Below are 19,745 nucleotides of genomic sequence, written 5' to 3'. Positions count from 1 at the left end.
GCAGAACTGCCCCGGCGCTGGGGAACAGCCGCTGGCCTGAGCCCCCGACAACGGCTGGTGGATCAAGACGAGCGGCCAGGCTAGTCCGTCTGGCGCGGCAGGAAGGAGCAGGAGTCCGGCAGCACCTCGAACACGAACCAAAGTCGTGGCAGGGGAGGAGCTTTCGGGAGCCACAGCGCACTGCTTCAGATACCTGAAGAAGTCTGAAGATATCTGGAGAAGTGAGCTGTGGCCCACAAAAGCTCCTCCCCTGCCACGACTTTGGTTTGTCTTAAGGGTGCTACCAGGCAGTTGCTGGTTCGACTCCCACCGCTGCCATGCCCAGGAAAGGGGGCTTTGTGTGAGATTTTCCTCTCAGCCCCAACCCCCGGGGATATAAGGGCCCTGTTTTAAACTGTTCTTCCCTCTCCTGCGTAGGCTGCCTCCCCTACTCTGTCTCTTTTTGATTTTGCTACCACAGACTAACACGGCTAAGTCCTCTGGATCCCCTACTTCACAGTCTTGTGTTGCTGTTGTCAGTGGGCACTGCAGAGGCTTCTGCGATTTCTCCTGCAGATCTTGCAGGCGCGTGCACATCCCCTCCCTTGGGCACATTGTCCCTAGGGTACACTATTCTGCTCCATGGAGGTTCGACGTCTCCTGCCTAGAGTCCCAGTGCAGCCTTGCGTGAGACCAAGCCCCCCCCCCCTGCTCTTAGGTGGAAAAAAAGGAGGAAAAGTGCCCGTTCCATGTTTCTTTATAATCAGCCAAACTGTTTCTCCCGCTTCTGCGTTGCCTTCCCATCTATTTAAAAGTCGTGTTAAGGTACACTGTCCCTGACCATGGAGGCTTGACTGATCTCCTGTTTTCTGCTATTGAGCCACGCTATGCGAATACAAATGGCATGTATCTCTTCCGCGTCAGTCGTTTTGCGCCTGCTAATCTGGGAATTCCACTCAGCCCACATCAGCTGGGTTCCTGAGCTTTCACCAGGTGTTTCCCAATGCGCCAAATTACCATGAGGACTAGTGACTTTCTTTTTTTCACTGAAAACTGAGCTGCTGTCCTGAATGTGCCTGTCCCCTGCGTCGCCACCAAGGGCTCCTTTTCTGCTGGAGGGTTCCGTCCTCAGGGCCAGCTGGAGAAATCAAGCCACCTCTGTGGTTGCTTGGATGGAAAGGTGACGAGCTTTGGAGAGGGACGGTTCTAGCAGCGGCACGGAGGATGCCCAAGTCGGAGATAGGCCCTGACCCTCTCCTATGACCCGCTCCTGTTGGAAGGAGAGTCTAGTCTAGCTCCAGTGTGGCAATGCCGGTTCCCTCCAGCAGGCGGCTCTCGTGCCCTCCCCTGTCACAGACCAGAATTGCTGGCGGGAGCAGAAACATAGGGACACAGCTGGAGGTGATCCCAAGGGCCATCTAGTCCACCCTCTGCACGATGCATCTGACGGGCGCCTTCCACTTGAGGAGGGGAAGGATCTCTGGTCTGGAGCCCCTTCCCTCACCCCCCCCCCGCCCCGGCAAGCATGATCTGCCAGAAGCCAGCGGAGAAGGGAGCGTGGCTCGCTGTCTTCTAGCGCCGGAGCAGCCAAATTAGGCCTGTGTTTTGTTTAATAATTGAAGGCAAGTTTGGGGACAATTATTTATTGAGAGAAAAACAGCGTGTTAACAAGGACATGAACCTAATCCTTCCTGACGGCGTGTCTGCTCTATTAGCACCTCTGTCCGGGAGCCAAGCCCCCAAGGCAAGCAAACCCATGTGACTGAGCAGGGGCCTGCTGCAAAGACTGCAGCGCCTGGCTCCCGGAACAAGCACGTCAGAACAGACTGCAGGCGGCACGGCTGCAAAAACCATACTGGCCCTCGGGCGGGCTGTTTCACTGCAAACAAACAAAAACAGGCGTGCACCAGCGAGGATGTGCCTCGGCGCGGCCTGCCTTTCGTTTTACCGGAGCAGGGCCTGGGACCACTGAGCTACGGTAGCCCTTCACATGCCCCGCCACTGGGTTTGACAGCTTGAGGAGAGGGTGCGTCATGTTGTGGCTAAAGGAGAGAGAAGCGAAACCGAGGAAAAGGGCCGGGGGGGGGGCTCCTGCTCCAGTCGCCCCCTCTTGTGACCCGCTCCTGTTGGAAGGAGTCTAGCTCCAGTGCGGCAATGCAGGTTCCCTCCAGCAGGGGGAATGAGCAGGCGGGCCCTTGGGCCCTCCACTACCACAGAGCAGAGCTGCTGTCAGAAACATAGGAACATAGGAAACACAGCTGGAGGGGATCCCAAGGGCCACCTAGTCCACCCTCTGCACAATGCAGGGAATTCACGGCTATCCCCCCCCCCGCATCTCCCCCAGTGACCCTTGCTCTGTGCTGCAAGGAAGGCAAAAAACGGGGGCCTTTGGGGAGGAAGGAATTGCCATTTTCCTCTGGGACGCTGAGGCTGGTCCTAACAGTTCATTTGTATACTGCCCTTGTGGACAGATGAATGCCAAACGCAGAGCAGTGAACAAAGTCTGTGTTGTTGTTGTTGTTGTTGTTGTTACTGCAGTGTTATTACTGAGAGGGGACCCAGGGCTGAGAGGAGGGGCTTCCCAAGGCCACCTGCTGAGCTCATGGCAGTCGTGGGAGGCGAACCGGCAGAGCGCTGCCTCGCAGCTCAGTTACTTAAGCCGCCCACTGAATTGCCCGGCAGAGAAACCTGGACTAGAAGTGCTGGCCTGAGCCAGCAGGACGCAGGAGCCCGGCCGGGAGACGGGGGCTCCTAGAGAGGGGCGGGAAGGAGGGGGCAGCAAGCGGCTTGCCTGCTCTTCCTCCTGCCTGCGGCCAGGGCTGGAGCAGATCCCCTCACCGCCCGAGGCAGGACATCTCAATGGGGGCCCATGAAGAGGCCGCCCAGAGCCCCCGTGGAGACGCTCCACCTGGACAGAGTCATTGCCGGGAGAACTGAAAAGGCCTGCGGGGGGGGGAGTAGGAGCACTTTGCCCCCCCCGGTGAAAGGATGCCGCCCATTCAAAGCTCCGAGACCCCCCCTCCCGCCCCCGCCCCCAGCCAGCAAGCCGCCCCAAAGCCTGGCAAGCCTGGCCAGGGAGGCGGTGGGGGGAGGAACCAGGGCCCAGGAAGGGATTCCCCCCCCCCGCCGTCGTCTCTGCGGGGCCCAGCTCCCCTCGCCTGCCACGCGTGATACAGGGGGGCCAGCAGAGGCGTGGCCTGGCCCCAGGCTGACAGCAGGACAGCCCCCCCCCAGGGCCACCTACACTTTCTTGGGGGTCCCCATGGCAACAGCACCCTGGAGTGGCCTCAGCCGGAAATGGGGCCCCGTTTTCTTCCAGAAGGGGGGAGGATGCCCTGAGGCCTACGTGGAGCTGGTAGAGCTCCAGCCGACCACCTCAGCCTCTTGCTCCCCCTTTGACCAAGTGGCAGCGAGTCCCCGGGTCTGCATTCTTCTTAATACGGAGCACGGGAGCTAGTCGCTCGGTGCCTGGAGCGTCGCAGTCTCTTCTTCGTGCTCGGTTCCCACACAAACTGCTCTCAGCAATGCGGGGGGAGTGCTGGTGGAAGCGCACGTGATCGTTCACTGGGGAGGGGCCGTGGCTCAGTAGCGGAGCGTCGGCTGTGCCTGCAGAAGCCCCCCCCCCCGGATCAATCCCAGGCAGCCTCCCCAGTGAAAAGGAGCACGGAGTGGGGGGGGGGGGGGTAGGAAAGACCTCTTCCAGAGACCCCGCAGAGCTGCTGCCAGGGGAGGCGGGCATTAATGCGAAGGCTAATTTTCAGCACTTCCTTCCCCGGAGCATTGCTCCCCTGCTCGAATCAAGCGGCGCTGTGCCTTTGCGTCCTGCTGCCCTGCTTTGCAACAGCCCTCCCGCCTCCTGGCTGGGATATAAGGCCTCGGGGATCGCCACTCCCCCTTGTATCTGACGAAGGGAGCTCCGCCTCTCAAATCTTAGACCTGGGAAATCCTGCCGCTCTTTCAGGCGCTCCTGGGCCCGGAACGATTTCCCTGCAGTTACTCACTGGGCCGCTGGAAGGCTTTTGGAGGGGAGACCGGCAAGGCAAAGGGTGGCAGGAAGGGGCCGAGGGAAGGGAAATGGGGCCGGAGTGGGCGGGACCGGGGTGCACCTTCCCTCCCGGTGCCATGGCAACTGCTTTTCCCCTAAAGAACGCGGCCCAGCAGGGCTGAGAAAGGGCATTCGAAGGGCAGGGAAGGGGCACAAGCACTGTGAGGACACCCCTCCGCAGGTGCCCCCGGCTGGACCTCAAAGAGGAGCAAAACCTGAGTGCAGAAGCAGCCACAGGGGCTGCCATAGGGGGAGACCCTTCCAGCGACCACGCTCAGTCCCCTCCTCCTAGGCAGAGATGGCCAAGGGACACGGCACCACGGGGCTCGGCAGTGGTTTTCCACGGGAACTCGAATGAGAAGCACCACAAGGGCCCAGTTCTGCTTGGGACTCTGGCAGTGTGGAGCTCCTGTCTTCCCTCCACACCGTTTCCCCAACACAAAATGGCCCTGCGGCACTTCATTTGCCTTGGCAAGCGTTCAGTGCATGCGCCCCCCAGAGCTGTTTGGGCTCAAGAAAGTGGTACGGGGCAGGGGGAGGCAGGACCCCTCCATGGTCCCGACCAGAACTGGGCCCTTGCGGAACGTCTAAATAGAGTTCCCACCAGAGACGGAGAGGGAGAGAAAGCATAAGCCCCACCCCCCCCCCCCGCGCATTCATTCTCACCAGCCTGGGGGCTCCATCCTTGTGGGAGAAGACGAGGAGGGGGCAGGGGGCAGCCGAGCTCTCTTTCCTGGGAAGGGAAGGGAGGGGCTCCCAACCTGGACTTAGAGGCTACTTTGAAGGGGGGGGGAGATGCCACCCTGACCCCTCTCCTCTCGACCCTCCCGGAACAATCCCTTCTTGGGGGGCAGCCATAGTGTTGCTTCCCTGCCGGGGGCTGGGCTTCCTCTCCTCAGGCTCAGAGCCAGGGACCATGCCCCCTCCCCGCTCACCTGCCTCAGTCAGGCTGGAGATAAGCAAGCAAGTGGCCGCTGCCCCCCCTCCCCAAGTGCTCCAAAGGTGCCTGGGCCAGCGACAGCACCAGGTGCAGCCCGGAGAACAGCAGCCCTTCTTGCTCGCTCACAGCCAAGGCGGCCTCTTCAGCCCCCCACCCCCACCCCGGCTGTCTGTCTCCGGGGTCTCCCTTGCCCCTTCCTTCCCAGTTCTGTGGCTGTGAGGCTTCTTTCCTGCAAGGGCCCTGGGAGGCAGGCCTGGGGCAGAGAGGGGTGCAGCGCTTGCTCTGGTGCAAGGCCGTGGTCCTCAGCCAACACACTCGAGCTGAGAGCCTGGCTTTACAAAATAGTCAAGAGCCCAGTAGCACCTTGAAGACTAACCCACTTTATTGGAGCACAAGCTTTCGAGAAGCACAGCTCTCTTCATCAGATGGCTTTACAAAGGGGCTCTCTGCTGGCTGGGGAGAGGCAATCTTGTAGCACCCACTCCTCTTCCCCTCCCAATGATGCCACATTCAGCCCACACACGTGAAGGGTCTGTTGCACAGAGGATGGGCACATGGTCTGAAAAGCTTCCCATTGTTGTGCAAAGCAACCCAGGAAATTTCAACTCAGCCTTGTTGAGCCCCCTCTGAGCCTGTCATCTGAAGTCCAGTGAAAAGCATGTGCCTGTGAGGGGCTTGTTCAGACATGCCAGTCCCCACTGGTGCGGCCTGTGCAAACTGGTTCGCTGGTGCCCACTGGTGGTGAGTGACTGCACAGCTGCAAAGGGAAAATGACTCTCTCCAGAGCCCTGAACAAGCTAGTCCCGCCTCAGTATTTAAAAGGCCTTGTGTTGGTCCTCGGGCCCAAGGCAGAGATGGGAGCCCTGGAGCCTGCAGAGGCCACGTGGCATTTCATGCCCCAGAGGCATCCCCGACAGTGGCAGCCAGGCAGGAGGACCCATCACCCGCTTGGCAGAGGGCTCCTGCTGGCTCTGCCCGCTGCCGTTCATGGCTGCCCCCTGCACAGTGAAGAAGGAGACCCTTTCTCACCCCCCCCCAGTCAAGGCAATGCTCCTTTCTGAATCACATGGTGGGGGGCCATCCTTGAGGAACGCCCTCGGGGGATCCCGGCTGCAAGAGAACAACTGGGCAGAGGTGAGCCATTTCTCCCTGCTCGGCGGTGAGCAGAGCTGCAAGGGAACCATCCTGTGCAGGTGTCAGCTGCTGTCCCGAATTCTAGGAGCTGGCAGGTCTCTCTTCTTGGGGCAAAAGCAAAGCAGGAGATGTGCCCCCCCATCCCTCCAGCTGCTGCCCTCCAGAGCGCAAGTACCATTTACGCTTGAGTAGGAAAAGGGCCACAAATAGGAAAAGGCCCACCACAGTCTGGTTTGCCACAGGATCCCCCCCCCCAAGACTGGGATGATTGTGCTGGTTGACCTTACAGGGCTGTTGTGAGGCTTACAGCGAAAAGTGCTCGGGGCATTCTTGTAGCATGTGCCCCATTTGTCTGCTGCAGCACAAACCCGGGGAGGCTCCTGGGACCTGAAGCAACCTCTGGACCAGCCAGCACTGCCGGGCAGTCCCTGTCGGGAACCATGGGCTCCACCATTATGTTGCCTTACGTATTATCTGTTGCTTTGAATAGGTACTGGTATATACTGCTTGTGCTTCATGTTGTCTAATGTCAGTCCTAGAATGGCTTATGTCCTGTTTCAGCAATCCTTCAACTCTGTATTGGATCCCTGCTAATACGATGTCCTTGTAAATTTGTGTCTATTTACCCTGTGGCATTGTTTATGGAAATGTCCTTGATACTGATTGCACTAATCTCACACTATGTAATCCGCCTTGAGCCTCAGTGAGAAAGGTGGACTATCCTACCATATAATTCCCATAGCGTCTTCCTGACGACGCACCTTTATGCTGGTACACATGTGTGGGCACACCCGGATAAAAGGGCGCCGTGGAATGACACTTCTGGAGGGCGCTGCTAGCGGCAGAGGGCAGGGCGAGTCAGCTGTGTCTGCTGCCGCCGGTGTCGGAGCCGAGGAGGAGGGCGGCAGGTGGCACCTGCAAGCCCCGGTGGGAGGAAGGGGAGAGCTGCACGCCTGCAAGCCCCGGTGGGGCGGGGGCAAAGCGCCCGCCACCCTCTGATTCCCTCTCCCCAGGCAAGCCACGCCGCTTTGGCAGAGCCGGGGCGACAGGGCAGGGGCGAAGCGCTGGAGCCAGGCCGCACCACTTTCTGCGGAGCCGGGGCGACGGGAGCAATGTGGCCCAGCTCTGGTGGGACTCGCAGGGCACCAGGTGCTTCCCCCCCCCCGTTGCCCAGGCTCTGCCCAGTGGGAGGAGGAGGGCGGCGTGTCTGCAAGCGCCAAGGGGGTGGGGGTGGGGGGGCAAAGCGCGCACTATTCTCTGGGCCCCACCGGAAGAGGGCGGCGGCGGCAACAGCGGCGCGGGAAGGGCTGCGCGCCTGCAAGCCCCGGGGGAGTGCCCGCCATCCTGCGAGGCCTGCTGGAGCCGCAGTGCACCGCCCTCTGCGGACCGGGGATGAGGGGGCAAGAGCAATCTGCCCACCGCCCTCAGGGCCTTGCCGTAGCCGCACCGTGCCGCTCTCAGCAGAGACAGGGCAACGGCAAAGCGCCCACCACCCTCGGAGCCCCAGACCCCTCTTGCCTCTGAACCCTCCCCAGTCCCCTCTTGCCTCTGAACCCTCCCCAGACCCCCTCTTGCCCCTCCACCTGCCGATCCTCCCCAGACCCTTCCTGCTTCTGAACCCTCCCCAGACCCCCTCTTGCCCCTCCACCTGCCGATCCTCCCCAGACCCTTCCTGCCTCTGAACCCTCCCCAGACCCCCCCCTTGCTCATCCACCTGCCAATCCTCCCCGACCCTTCCTGCCTCTGAACCCTCCCCAGACCCCCTCTTGCCCCTCCACCTGCCGATCCTCCCCAGACCCTTCCTGCCTCTGAACCCTCCCCAGACCCCCCCTTGCTCATCCACCTGCCAATCCTCCCCAGACCCTTCCTGCCTCTGAACCCTCCCCAGACCCCCTCTTGCCCCTCTTCCTGCCAATCATCCCCAGACCCCTCCTGCCTCCCAGCCCTCCCCAGACCCCCCCTTGCCCCTCCACCTGCCAATCCTCCCCACACCCCTCCTCCCTCTCCACCTGCCATCCCTCCCCAGACCCCTCTGGCCTCTGAGCCCTCCCCAGACCCCCCCCTTGCCCCTCCACCTGCCAATCCTCCTCAGTCCCCTCTGGCCTCTGAGCCCTCCCCAGACCCCCCCCTTGCCCCTCCACCTGCCAATCCTCCCCACACCCCTCCTCCCTCTCCACCTGCCATCCCTCCCCAGACCCCTCTGGCCTCTGAGCCCTCCCCAGACCCCCCCTTGCCCCTCCACCTGCCAATCCTCCTCAGTCCCCTCTGGCCTCTGAGCCCTCCCCAGACCTCCCCTTGCCCCTCCACCTGCCAATCCTCCCCAGTCCCCTCTTGCCTCTGAACCCTCCCCAGACCCACTCTTGCCCCTCCACCTGCCAATCCTCCCCAGACCCCTCTGGCCTCTGAACCCTCCCCAGACCTCCCCTTGCCCCTCCACCTGCCAATCCTCCCCAGTCCCCTCTTGCCTCTGAACCCTCCCCAGACCCCCTCTTGCCCCTCCACCTGCCAATCCTCCCCAGACCCCTCTGGCCTCTGAACCCTCCCCAGACCTCCCCTTGCCCCTCCACCTGCCAATCCTCCCCAGTCCCCTCTTGCCTCTGAACCCTCCCCAGACCCCCTCTTGCCCCTCCACCTGCCAATCCTCCCCAGACCCCTCTGGCCTCTGAGCCCTCCCCAGACCTCCCCTTGCCCCTCCACCTGCCAATCCTCCCCACACCCCTCCTCCCTCTCCACCTGCCATCCCTCCCCAGACCCCCCCCCCCATCCCTAGCTTTCTAGAGCCGGTTGTATTTATTTGCACAACGGGCTTTGTTTTTAGTAAATGACATAAATGAATAAATAATACAGCCAGTTGCGTCTTTAGCACATTCATCGGCCAAGCCTTTCCTGGGCGCCTTTCCCCTGGAAGGGGGAAGGCCTTTGCTGGGGCAGCAGAAATCCCCCCGGGCCCAGGTGCCACCCCGGCCCCGGCTCGCCAGGCCGGCAGGCTCTCCGGAGGGCTGGCCAGCACCGCGCCTCGTCGCCAGGGAGCAGCCGCGAGCCGTCGGAGAGCCGCGGGCCGGCCAAGAGTTCCGAGGAGGTCAAAGTTTGCGCCCGGCGCAGGCAGGCAGGGCCCGGCCGGCACCCCGGAGACGCGCACCCGCCGCCGCCGCCGCCGCGCCGGGACCGGGCAGCCGCCGCCGCGTCGCCATGGAGACTGCCTGCCCGCCCGCCCGCCCGCCCGCCCGCCGCCGAGAGGCCTGGGGCGAAGCGGGCGAGAGCGGAGCGCAGCCCGGCTCCCTTTCCTGCGCCCGGCGCGCCGGAGGACGAGCGCGGCAGAAGGCTGGCGGGGAGCTCGGGCCGCTCTTCCCGCCGACACCCGGCCGCGGAAGAGGCGGCGCTCCGGTCCGGCTCGGCGGGGCGGGGGCAGCGGCCCTTCTCCGGGCCGGACTTCGCGGCGCGCCGTCCCGCGGCGTCTTCTCGTGGCCGCCGCAGCTCCGAGTCCGCCGGGAGCTCTTCCGGCTCCGAGAAGGGCCGGCACGCGTGGCAGATCCCGCCCCGCCCCGCCCCGCGAAGGACCGGACCGGCTGCCCCGCCAGGGAACTGGCCGGCGGGCCGCGCTCTCACTCCCGCCCGCCCGCCCGCCCGCCCAGGCAGGCGGCTGAGCGGTCGGCCCGGAGAGCGCTGCGCTCGCATCCTCGTTCGACGTGCGGGTCACCGGGTGGCACCAAGTCGCCGGGGCTCGGGCCGGCCTCCCTCGCAGGGCTGTCGTGAAGATGAGGCGTGCCAAGCCTCCGGGGGCTCCAGGCGTCCGGCCAGCCCCGGTCCCGGCTCGCGATGCTCCTTTCTCCGGTGGGGCGGAGGCTCGTGTGTCTTCGGGCACGCCAGAAGAGCCCTCCTCGCCCGAGCACCGCCAGGCGTCAGTGCCCGGCCCGCTCGGGAAAGCGCGCCCGGGACGAGCGCCTCGAGAGGCCGTCGGGGCGAGGGCTGCGGCTCGGCCCGCGCGCAAAGGCGCCCGGGGCAGCGGCGGCACTGGCGGGCGGCCCCAGGCCGCGCGCTCCCCGCCCGGGCCCCGCCTGCCTCCGCCCTGGCTGGCTGGCTGGCTGCCGGCTGGCTCCCTCCGAGTCCGTCCTCCCCTCCCTCCGCCCCTCCCCGCCTCCCTCCGCGGCCCCTCCTCCGCCCGGCGCGGGGTCCTCCCTCCTCGCTCCAGCCCAGCCGGGTGTTTTCGCCTTTCCGCGAGAGGCGGCGGCGGCGGCGGCGCGTTGTGGCTGCTCGCTCGCTCGCTCGCTGGCTGCCTGCTCGGCGGGTCGGGTCGGGTCGGGTCGGGTCGGGCCGGGCCGGGAGGGAGGCCCCGGCTGGAGAGCGATGCTGGTCCTGGCCGCGCTCTGGGTCTTCACGGGAGCCGGCGCCGCCTTCGCCCAGGGTAAGAGCCGCTCCGCGACGCGCCTCGACGGCCGCCGCTTCTCGGGCTCCAGAGCTCCAGAGCCCGCGCCGGGCCGGGGGCGGCGGGGTGGGGGCAGCCGCCGGGGTGCGGGGCGCTTGGCCCAGCGGGGCCCCTTCTGGCCCGGCGGAGCCCCGGCCCGCCTCGGCGCTGCGGGATCGAGCCCTCGCCTGGCCTCCCCCGTCAGGGCCGGGGAGGGTTGCCAGATTCCTGGGGGGGGGCGGGGGGGGGCTGAGCTGGCCGGCCGAAATCTCCCCCTCCCCCGCCCAGTTCACGGTTTGGCTCCCGGCTGGTGCCGTGCAGAGTTGGGGGCGCAAGGAGGGGGCGCGGCGGGGCTTCCCCTCAGTTCTCCGGAATGCGGAGGAAAGTTCACACGGGGCTGAAGCGGTGCCGAGAGGCGGGGGCCGCATTTCCTCGGCATCAGCCCCCTTCCAGGCCTCCCTGGACGGGGGGGGGTAGCAAATCAAGCAGGAGTTCGGGGGGGGGCGGCGGATTGTTCTCCAGCCGGCGGGCACGTGGGCCCCAAACGCCGACCCGGGCGGGAAGCCCCAGCCGCGGCCGGAGGGGGGTGGTGGTGGTGTTGTGGCTGGTGACGCCGGGGGAGGGGGAGGGGCGCTTGCCTGGGCGACGGGCGCCGCTCTCCGCTCCGGCTCCCCTCTCCCTTCCAGCTGCAGCTCGGGGGGCTCGGCCGAAATCGGAGACGGGAGGCAGGGGAGGGGGCCGGGGCTGCGTGGGAAACTCCGGGGGCGGCAGGAGGGCTTTGTTCCGGGCCAGAGCGGCGCTCCAGGGAGGGGGGGCAGGAGGCTGGGGGGGGCACCTGACAGGCATGCCTAGTGGCTGCCGGGGGCTGCTTGGACGGGCCCCTGCCGCTCCCCCCCCGACTTCCCTGCTGGGCCCCGGGCGCCGCCTGCAGGGGTGGGGGCTGCCCGTGCACACGTGGGCACGCCTGCAAGGGGCACAACTCGGTGTGTTTGGGGGCGCTCGGCCGGGCAGGCGCCAACGTCGAGGGCGCTGCAGGGCCGAGGGGCGCCTCCAGGCTGGAACCGGAGCCTCGCGGGACGTGCGGCTTCGCGGCGAGGCCTGTGCAGGACGGGCGCTGCCGCTGTCCGGTCCCGGGAAAGGCGAGTCCCGCGCCGGAGCTGCCCCGCGTGCGCCCCCGAGCAGCGTCCCGGCGAGCTCGAGAGAGCCTCCATGTTCGGGGGCAGTAGAGCTGAGGCACGGCTGGGGAGGCGAAGGGGGGCCCTGCCTGTGCCAGCCCCCCCCCCGCCCCCATGCGCCGCCTGCATTTTTGCCTGACGATGCGCATTTCTTATCTCGAACCCTCCTTTAAAGAGAGGGGGGTATCAAATTACGGGGGGGGGAGGAGAGTGGCCGGCTCCTCATTGGCTGGGGAGTGTACAATAGAATTGGGGGGGTTAAGCCCCGCCCCTCCTCAGCTGCCACATTCCTTTTAATTGGGGGAGGGGCTGCTTGTGGCGGGAGAGTGGGGGGAGGACGAGAGAGAGATGCCTGCGGCGCCCCCCCCCCCGGGGATCCTGAGGAAGGGCCCTTCCTTTAGGGCTGTGATGAGAAGATGGGGGGAGGGCAGCAGGCTGAAAAGAGTTGCACCAGTTTGCTCCAGTTCGTGCTGTGGAATCTTGCAAGGGGCTGAGCCCCCCATATGGCCCCACAGATTCTGCTGGGCCAAGCCGGCCTTTCTGCTTCATGACCGCAGGTGGTCCAGGGGCTCAGCCCCCCCCCCCTCGACAGGGCATCCTCTCCAGAAAATAAGGAGACAGCCCTGCCGAAGGAACGGAGCTGACCCTGCTTCAAACGGAACATGTGTCTGCGCCAGAGAGGGCCTGTGGGGGGCCCTCCAAGGGGATGGGGGTGCATCTTGCCCACCGCAGTGACTTCGGTGCCCCCCACCCACCCCCGCCATGAGCTTCTCTCCATAGTTGCTGCTAGGGAAGGATGTGGGGCAGACCAGACTGCGTGTGGAAGGAGGGAGAACCCGTGGTGCTGACCTGGGGGTGTGGAGGGGGGGGCGTCTTGGAGGCGGTGTGGCTGGTTGCAGTGGAGACTGGAGAGGGTGCGCACGGCGTGCTGAATGAGTTTCATCACTCTTCATTTTTCGCTAAATAATTTTCTGTATTTTATCTAAATGAAAGCCATTCTTCTTCCTCTCCCCCTCCGCCCTGATTCAGTCGCCCTGCAGGGCTCTTTCCGCGATTGTGTGTCACAAATTGAAATATTCATTCATTTTCTGAGCTTTTCTCTCTCTCTCTGTGGATTATTTTTCATCTTCTCTTTTCCAGGAGAAGGACGGGGGAAATTTAAAGCAGAACAGATGAAAGCTAATTGTCAGAGGAGGGGACAAGAAAGGGAAGCCTGGTGGGGGGGTCTCTTGAGGACTGGGATCTGGGCGGGAAGGCAGAGGGTGGCACCCAGCCACCCGCCTCTCCCCAGCCACCCTCCCCGGGTGCAGCCCAGCATGGCCCAGGTTTGCTGCAAAAGCAGCTCGGCAGGGTCAGGCCGCAGCTCGTCAGTCGAGCGCAGCATTTTATGTCCTGTGGGGCGGATCAGGAGCCCCCTGGGAAGCCTGCAAGCAGGGCATGGAGGCATTATTCCCCCCCCCAACACTGCCTCAAACCACTGATTGGTTGTTGGTAGGCCCTGCTCCTGGGGATATATCTAGCCCCCTTTTAAATCCCAGTGGCAGTGAGTTCCACAAGTCAGCGGAGAAGAACTTTTAAAAGTTTGTCCTGAATCCGTGCCTCTGAAATCTGTTGTTTGGGGAGAGTGAGAGAACAGTCTCCACATACTCCTCCACTCAGTCCTGTCCTAACTGCCCCCCCCCCATCACCGCCACATTGTCATGGTAGGAACCAAACCATGCGCCAGTCTTGGCAGAGGAGCGGGACTTGGCTCTGGCTGGCCTTGATCCTTGGAGCTGAGTCAAGGCCCCGGGGACCGTGGTGGCTCCTGCCCTCTGCTGGCATGATGCAGCCGGGCCTGAGAGTCAGGCTTGCCAAGGGGCACCTGATTGGCCAGCTGGCAGGGCAGGCCTCCACTGATGGCTGACCCTGCTCGGCAATTCTCACGTTCTGGTCACGGCCAAAGGGGGCCGACTGGGACAGAGTGCAGCAGCAGACCTGGGAGCTGCCCGATGGCGGAGAAGAGTCCTGCCCTCCCCACCCGGGCTTTTGTGCTGTGCAGGGGCCAGCCCCGCCCCCCCCCCCCGCGACTTCCCTTGTGTAAAGCTGGGCCAGTTCTGCATGGGAGCGAGTGGTGCTGTGGCTGCAGATGGCAGAGCCCTGCATGGCCTCCCCCTCTGTCAGTCAGCAGCCCCCCATTACCAGGCAGAGCACAGTGGGGGCAGGGCAGCAGTTTGGGGAAGCAAAGCGCTTTGAGGGGCCGCCTGCTGTGCTCCTCCGTCTCTCTTTGTTCCCTTCCCATTTCTGTTCTCGCCTCCCGTGGCCAACCTGCAGGGGCTCAACCTGAGATGACCTCTTTGAGGCGACCCGCCAGGTGGGTGGCAGTGCCTCCGGGCACCTGCCAGGGGCCTTCCCCTCCCACTGAGGGGCCTGCCAAGGGCTACGGGATGCTCTTTCCCCAGTGGAGTCTCGCCTCCCTCCAGCGTCCTCTGCCTCTCCCCTGCTGCCGGATCCATCAATCAACAGTGTGCGCCTCTGCCTCCGTCGCTCCTTCCCTATCAAGCCCGATCTAGCAAAGAATCACTGCCTTGGAAATGCTTTTGTGCCTGGCCCTGAGGGGTGCCCGCGCCTGCGTAGCTTCGTAGGCCTGCCCAGAGGCAGCCTGGTGGTGGACATCTAGCCCTGCAAGACCCTCCTTTCTATGGGCATGGTGTGCCTGGGGTGGGGGGTGCTTCGCCACCCCCAGGGACCACCTTTGCCTCCTTTCCCATGTCTAGGCACGTTCTCTGTGCCCATGCCAGTGGGAGCCCCTTTGCTGTGTCATCAGCCTCCATCCCTGTTTTGTGACAGTGAGCTTCTCGTCCTCATACCATAGTTAAGGGGGGGAACAGGCTCCGGGGGCAGAGCCTCCAGGGTGACAAGAGCGGGACCTGAGCCAGGCCCCCCCTCCCAGGGACAGGGGAGGCGATGGCCGCAGCATCCGTTGAGCTTTCTCCGCCATGCTTGTCCGAAGAACCAAAAGGACTCATGGAGCCACAGGCGGCTTTAGCCCTTGTGGGGAAAGGCCTTCTGAACACGTGTCACCCTGGAGAACAAGTTCTTGGGACCTCCACGGTGGTGGTGGGGGGGCTGGCTCTGCCTCTTGCCACCTTTTTTGCTGCTCCAGGGATCTGCAAACCGCCCCCCCCCCAAGTCTGCTTCCATGCCGGCCCTTCTGGCTCATGCCGTTGTGCGCATAGGCTGCCTCCCAGGAAGAGGAGCAGGCAGGCATCTTGAGGTGGGCTGGGGTCTCCAAATATTCCAGGGCTGGCTGGTCCCCCCCCTAGTGAAGACACCAAGGGGGGGGGGGTCAATGAGTCCCTTTTAGTTGCGGGAGAAAGGCAGGGCGAACATAGCGCAGTCCAAGTTGTCCGACGGGATTTCTGGTCGGATGAGGCAGTGCCACGTCCATCCTTGGATGTCTAGGCACGATTGGGCATGATGTAAAGGAGGGTGTTGGATGTCTGGGCTTAAACATTCAGTGCCAAAGCCCCTCAGGTTCTTCAGCACCCCCTCCCCAAACAAACAAAACTCAGCAGCCTGCGTAGACGGTGCCAAAGGCAGCAGATGTAGCTGATACCTCTTCGTTTGAGTCGTTTATGATTTTGCTTCTGCTTGTTGTAGAGAGGGGCAAAGAGGGCTCCGATATCCCTCCCCCTCCTCCCATGGCTGGTTCTCCTGCTTCGCTCCTTCCCAGGCGCCCCCCCCACTCGCCTCCGAGTGAGCCCTATTTCCATAGCCCTATCAGAGCCCGGCCCTGGCCTTGCCCTCTGCAAGTGGAATCAGAGGTCCTTCGGGTTTCCTGTCTTCTCAGGGGACTGCTTGCTTCATGGGGGGCTGAGGATGTTATGCAAGGGGGGGGTGGAGGGAGGGAGCTGCTCGTAGAGGTCCGCCCGCTCTGGCATTGTGAGGCTTTGGAGATGCTGCTGGAGCCCAACCCAGAAGCCAGCTGTGCTGACCCCCCACCCCCCCTCTCACAAAACGTACGGGGTTTTCAGGTGTGTGCTCTCCTTGACTCTGGCCTGTCGCCAACTGCTAGCGGGCCTCCAAGGTGCCTGAGATTCGTTGCCGCAAAACTGTCCCACCAGAGCAGGTCCATCAGTGGCTGCTAGCGATGGCAACGGAAGAGAACCTCCTCACCCAGAGGCAGTCAACCTCAGTAACGTCAGGGGGAACCCCTGGGTCGCTATGCCCCATTGCTGGCCCTGCGTAGCAACCGGTTGGCCTGGGTGTGAGCCAGGAGGCTGGGCTGGAGGGGCCCCCCCTGCTCTGATCCTGCCGGGCACCTCCGAGGTTCTTCTTCTGCTTGGCACATCCTGGGATTCAGGCTCCCTTGGGAGTAAGCGCTGAGGGGGCGGTGAGCGGGCAAGGGGCGGATGGCACAGCTGCTGCCAAGGGAGGGTCCCAGCAAGGCCCAGACGTGCCCTTCCGTCTGAATCAGGCCGCGCCAGTCGGCGCCTGCAGCCTTGCCTCCTTGCCCAGAGACTGAGCGAAGTGAGCTGTGTTCCCTCAGGGTGTGAATTGGGGCCTGTGAATCACTCTATGCTGTCTCGGGACAGAGTTGACCCGCCCTGTGCTGAGCAAAAAGAAGAGGGGCAAAGGGCTCTTCCTTGCACTACAGGATCCGAGGCCTTTGCCCACAACTCGGAGGCCCAGGTTCCTTTCTCGGCATCTGAGATGAGGGATGGAACTCTGTGCATGCCCAGAGGAACATTAGGATTACTTTGCCAAAGGGAGTGCTGGGTTCATAATCAGTTCAGGAAAGCCGGCCTTAGAAACAGGAAGTGGTTGGCTTGAATGGGTGATTGACTGGGAGGAGAGAGCTGGCATGCGGGACCCTCGGAATGTTTGCTCTCCAACAGCCTTATGAGGTAGGCCATGGTGGATCCCGTTGTACAGGCGGGGGGAAGAGGCTGCGGGTGGGTGACTGGCCCAGGGCTGTGCAAAGAGCTCTCCAAAGCAGCAGAAGCACTGCTGGCCCCCAGTCTCTCCCCCTGTTCCGCTGGGCAGGCCTTGTGAAATCCTCCCTTTTGTGCCAGGCTGGATGGAAGAAGAGCTGGAGCACTGCTTCCGGTGCCCAGACCCACAGTCGAAAGGGGCACGGAAGAGGCCGTGCTGGTTGCATGGGGGGGGGGGGGCTGAGCGGTAGCTAGGCACTCTGGGCGTCTTGTAGGTGCCCTCCAGATTAGGGGGTGGGAGGGAGAGCCAGACCAGTGAACCTGGGCCTGGCCTTTGGTCACTTTGCCTGCCAGGGCTAAACCGGGGCTGGCCTAGCAAGACACAGGAAGAGGCAGATGGACGGTTGGGCTTGGACCTGGGTTCAAATCCTCACACTCCTCTCACCCCCTCACCTACCTCGGAGTCGACAGGAGGGCAAACGGGGAGGGAGAGCCCGGCCGGCCTTCTCTTGAGCTCCTGGGAAGAACGCTGACGGGGCTGTTTAAGACTCAGCTGGGCAAGCTGGCCTGCTGCTTCCCGAGAAGAACGCTTCGGAGGGGTGGGGGATTCTCTGCTGCACATTTCCAGACAAGGCCTTAAGACCCCCTCCCCAGGGCCGTATTCTTCAGAAGGCTGACTCGGGGGAAGCCGAGGGGCCCCACAGGGGAACTGTTACCTGCCCCCTAGGGCTCCAGTGGCTAAAGGCACTTGGCGCTCTGCGCTGTCGCAATGTGTGTACGTATATATTTATCCATATATATACTCTCATAAGTATACTATATATATATTACTTTAATGCCATATAGCTTACTGGCTCTTTTTTTGTCCATATCTCTATTCAGGCAAGAGTAATAAAAGGCTGGCGCATGTGCTTGAACGTTCCCATGGGCCGTTGGGACCAGTCAAAACAGTTGGCTATAGGGCCATGCCCTGTGGTCTGGTACCTACCGTGCCAGAGTCAGGCTGCCAGCTGTAGTGGGGTGAAAGACTGAAGTGCCAGAGGGGCCCCGAAATACCTGAAAGCCCGGGGGGCCCGGCCATGGGTTAATACGGCCTTGCCCACCCCCAGTTCAGAATGCCAAAGGGAGTCAACTGCACGAACCGAACACGGTCTGCTTGATGTGCGGGGTGCATGTGCGCACCCCGGCCCAGCATTCCTTGCCACTTTCTGGCAAAAGAGTAAAGGATCTTCCAAACGCTGTCAGGTGGCTTAAGCCAGGAGTCCTTGTGTGGCCAAGGTTCTCCCCAGGCCCAAACGTCATTTCTCTAGAATCGTTTGGACTTGGTGCAAACACAGCCCACGTGATTCCATCGCACAATCTCTGAATCATGACCGAGAATTTCCTGTTCATTTCTGACATGGCATGGGCTGGCCACGGCGTGGTGATGGCTTGAGGCCTTGGGGGCCGTGGCATCTCTCCCCCCCCCCCGGACATAAAGATCCCAGATTCCAGGAGCTGTTTCCTGCTCCCAGGACATGAACAGTCCTGCCTCTCAGGAATGTCTTCTCCGGATCGCTCTTGCCTGGGCTTGACGGGCTGCTGTCCTCCTTCAGGGAGGCAGGTTGGCTCTTCCATGCCATTTCCCAGCTGGCTGATCGCCCTGTGGTTCCTCCACAGTGCCCCAGAGAATATTCCCCTGGATGCTGTGGGGGTGGGGTGGGGGGCTGATGCAGAAGCTCTTTCTGGTGCAAAGGCCCCAAGGCCGGGCCTGCCCTCTGACCCCACCCCAAGGGCGAGCCCTAGGAACACGTGAAGCCACCTTCTGCTGATGGGTCCCCCAGCTTGGCATTTCCCCCTCTGGTTGGCAGGGGCTCCCCACAGTTTCCGGCAGAGAGGGGCTTTCCCCGGCATTTTGAACTGGAGGCCCCTCGGGTAGATCCTGGGATCTTTGCAGGCAAAACAAGGGATTCATCTGCCGGGTGAGCAAAAGGGGGTGCATGCATGAGATGGGGGAGGTGGCCTAATCTTCCCATCTCTGGGGGAGGGACACCTTGTCCAGCTGCCGCCGCCCCCCCCCTTTTAAAATGCTCCACAGGTGCCTGATCCTCCCCTGCTGAGATTGAGCCCCTCAAGGCGGCAGGCAGGCCACGGAAGTCCAGGCCACCGAAGCTCTTGGCCCACAAATCTTTCTGCTGCCGGGGCCGTTTGCCACCCTGAGAGCCAGTTTGGTGTCGTGGTTAAGAGCAGCGGGACTCTGATCTGGAGAACTGGGTTCGATTCCCCCCTCCTCCGCTTGTAGCCAGCTCTCTCAGAGCTCTCTCAGCCCCACCCACCTCACAGGGTGATTGTTGTGGGGATAATAATAACACTCTTTGCAAACAGCTCTGCGTGGGTGTTAAGTCGTCCCGAAGGGCGGTATATATCAATCGAATGTTGTTGTTATTATATCATCTTTAAATGCAGCTGCTAACGGGCCCCTTGCAGGCAGCACTTGCTCCCCTGAGGCGGCCAGGCAGGCCAGTGGCGACCAGAGGTCTGGGCTTTGGGGACTTCCCGGTTGGATGTCAGCTGACAACCAGAACTGACAAATCTGAGGACAGTGAGGATCTGGGGATTTATCCTGGGCTTGGAGCTGATCAGAAGTCCAAATCGGATGCCGGTCCGAGGCCAGTGGGTGGCACCTTGAGCGATGTGGGATGTCCTCTTGGGAGGCAGAGACCTCTCTCAGCCTGGGGGGGAGCACAGAACCCAGGGGCAGAATCACGCAGCACAGAAATCAAGAGGCAGCCCCTCCTTGCGCCCCCGCCAGCCCAGCTCCATCCTGCGTTGGAGGAGCAAAGTCCTGTGTGGCTCCTTCCTCGGGGGTGCCTCTTTCCCTCCCTCTGGCCCTGCGCGCGCACAACACACACACACACACACAGAGTTTTCCTTTGGCACTGGTTACCGGGGGATTATCGCTAACTCTTCATAAAGATCCCCCTAATTGCTTGGCTTACCTCTGGTGCTATCATCAAAGCAGCCAGCAGCCCCTCTCCCCCTCCTTTCTTTTTATTATCTCTTAATTAATCACTCCAGCTTTCACACTTAGCAGATAATTGGTGTCTCGGGGGTCCTGCCACTCGTTCTCATAACCTTTTGCTCTGAGCTGCCAGTGGGCAAGGCAAGGAAGGGG

The 19,745-nt window shown here is 62.8% G+C and overlaps 1 protein-coding gene across 2 annotated transcripts in view; it reads left to right on the top strand.

Moving 5' to 3' along the window:
- Nucleotides 1–19,745, top strand: part of KIRREL1 (kirre like nephrin family adhesion molecule 1) — a 91,848-nt gene that overhangs the window by 6,032 nt on the left and 66,071 nt on the right. Inside the window, exon 1 of one of the 2 annotated variants that reach the window (XM_054999068.1) lies at nucleotides 10,399–10,500. The exons of the other annotated variant lie outside the window; for it this stretch is intronic. Coding sequence (XP_054855043.1) covers nucleotides 10,443–10,500 — 58 coding nt within the window. The 5' untranslated portion in view covers nucleotides 10,399–10,442. Of the gene's footprint in view, nucleotides 1–10,398; nucleotides 10,501–19,745 lie in introns of those variants that run through there. 2 annotated transcript variants of the gene reach the window in all.

Source organism: Eublepharis macularius, chromosome 1 (assembly GCF_028583425.1).
Source record: "Eublepharis macularius isolate TG4126 chromosome 1, MPM_Emac_v1.0, whole genome shotgun sequence".
Lineage (NCBI taxonomy): Eukaryota > Metazoa > Chordata > Lepidosauria > Squamata > Eublepharidae > Eublepharis > Eublepharis macularius.
This window is presented reverse-complemented; position numbering and strand designations above follow the sequence as displayed.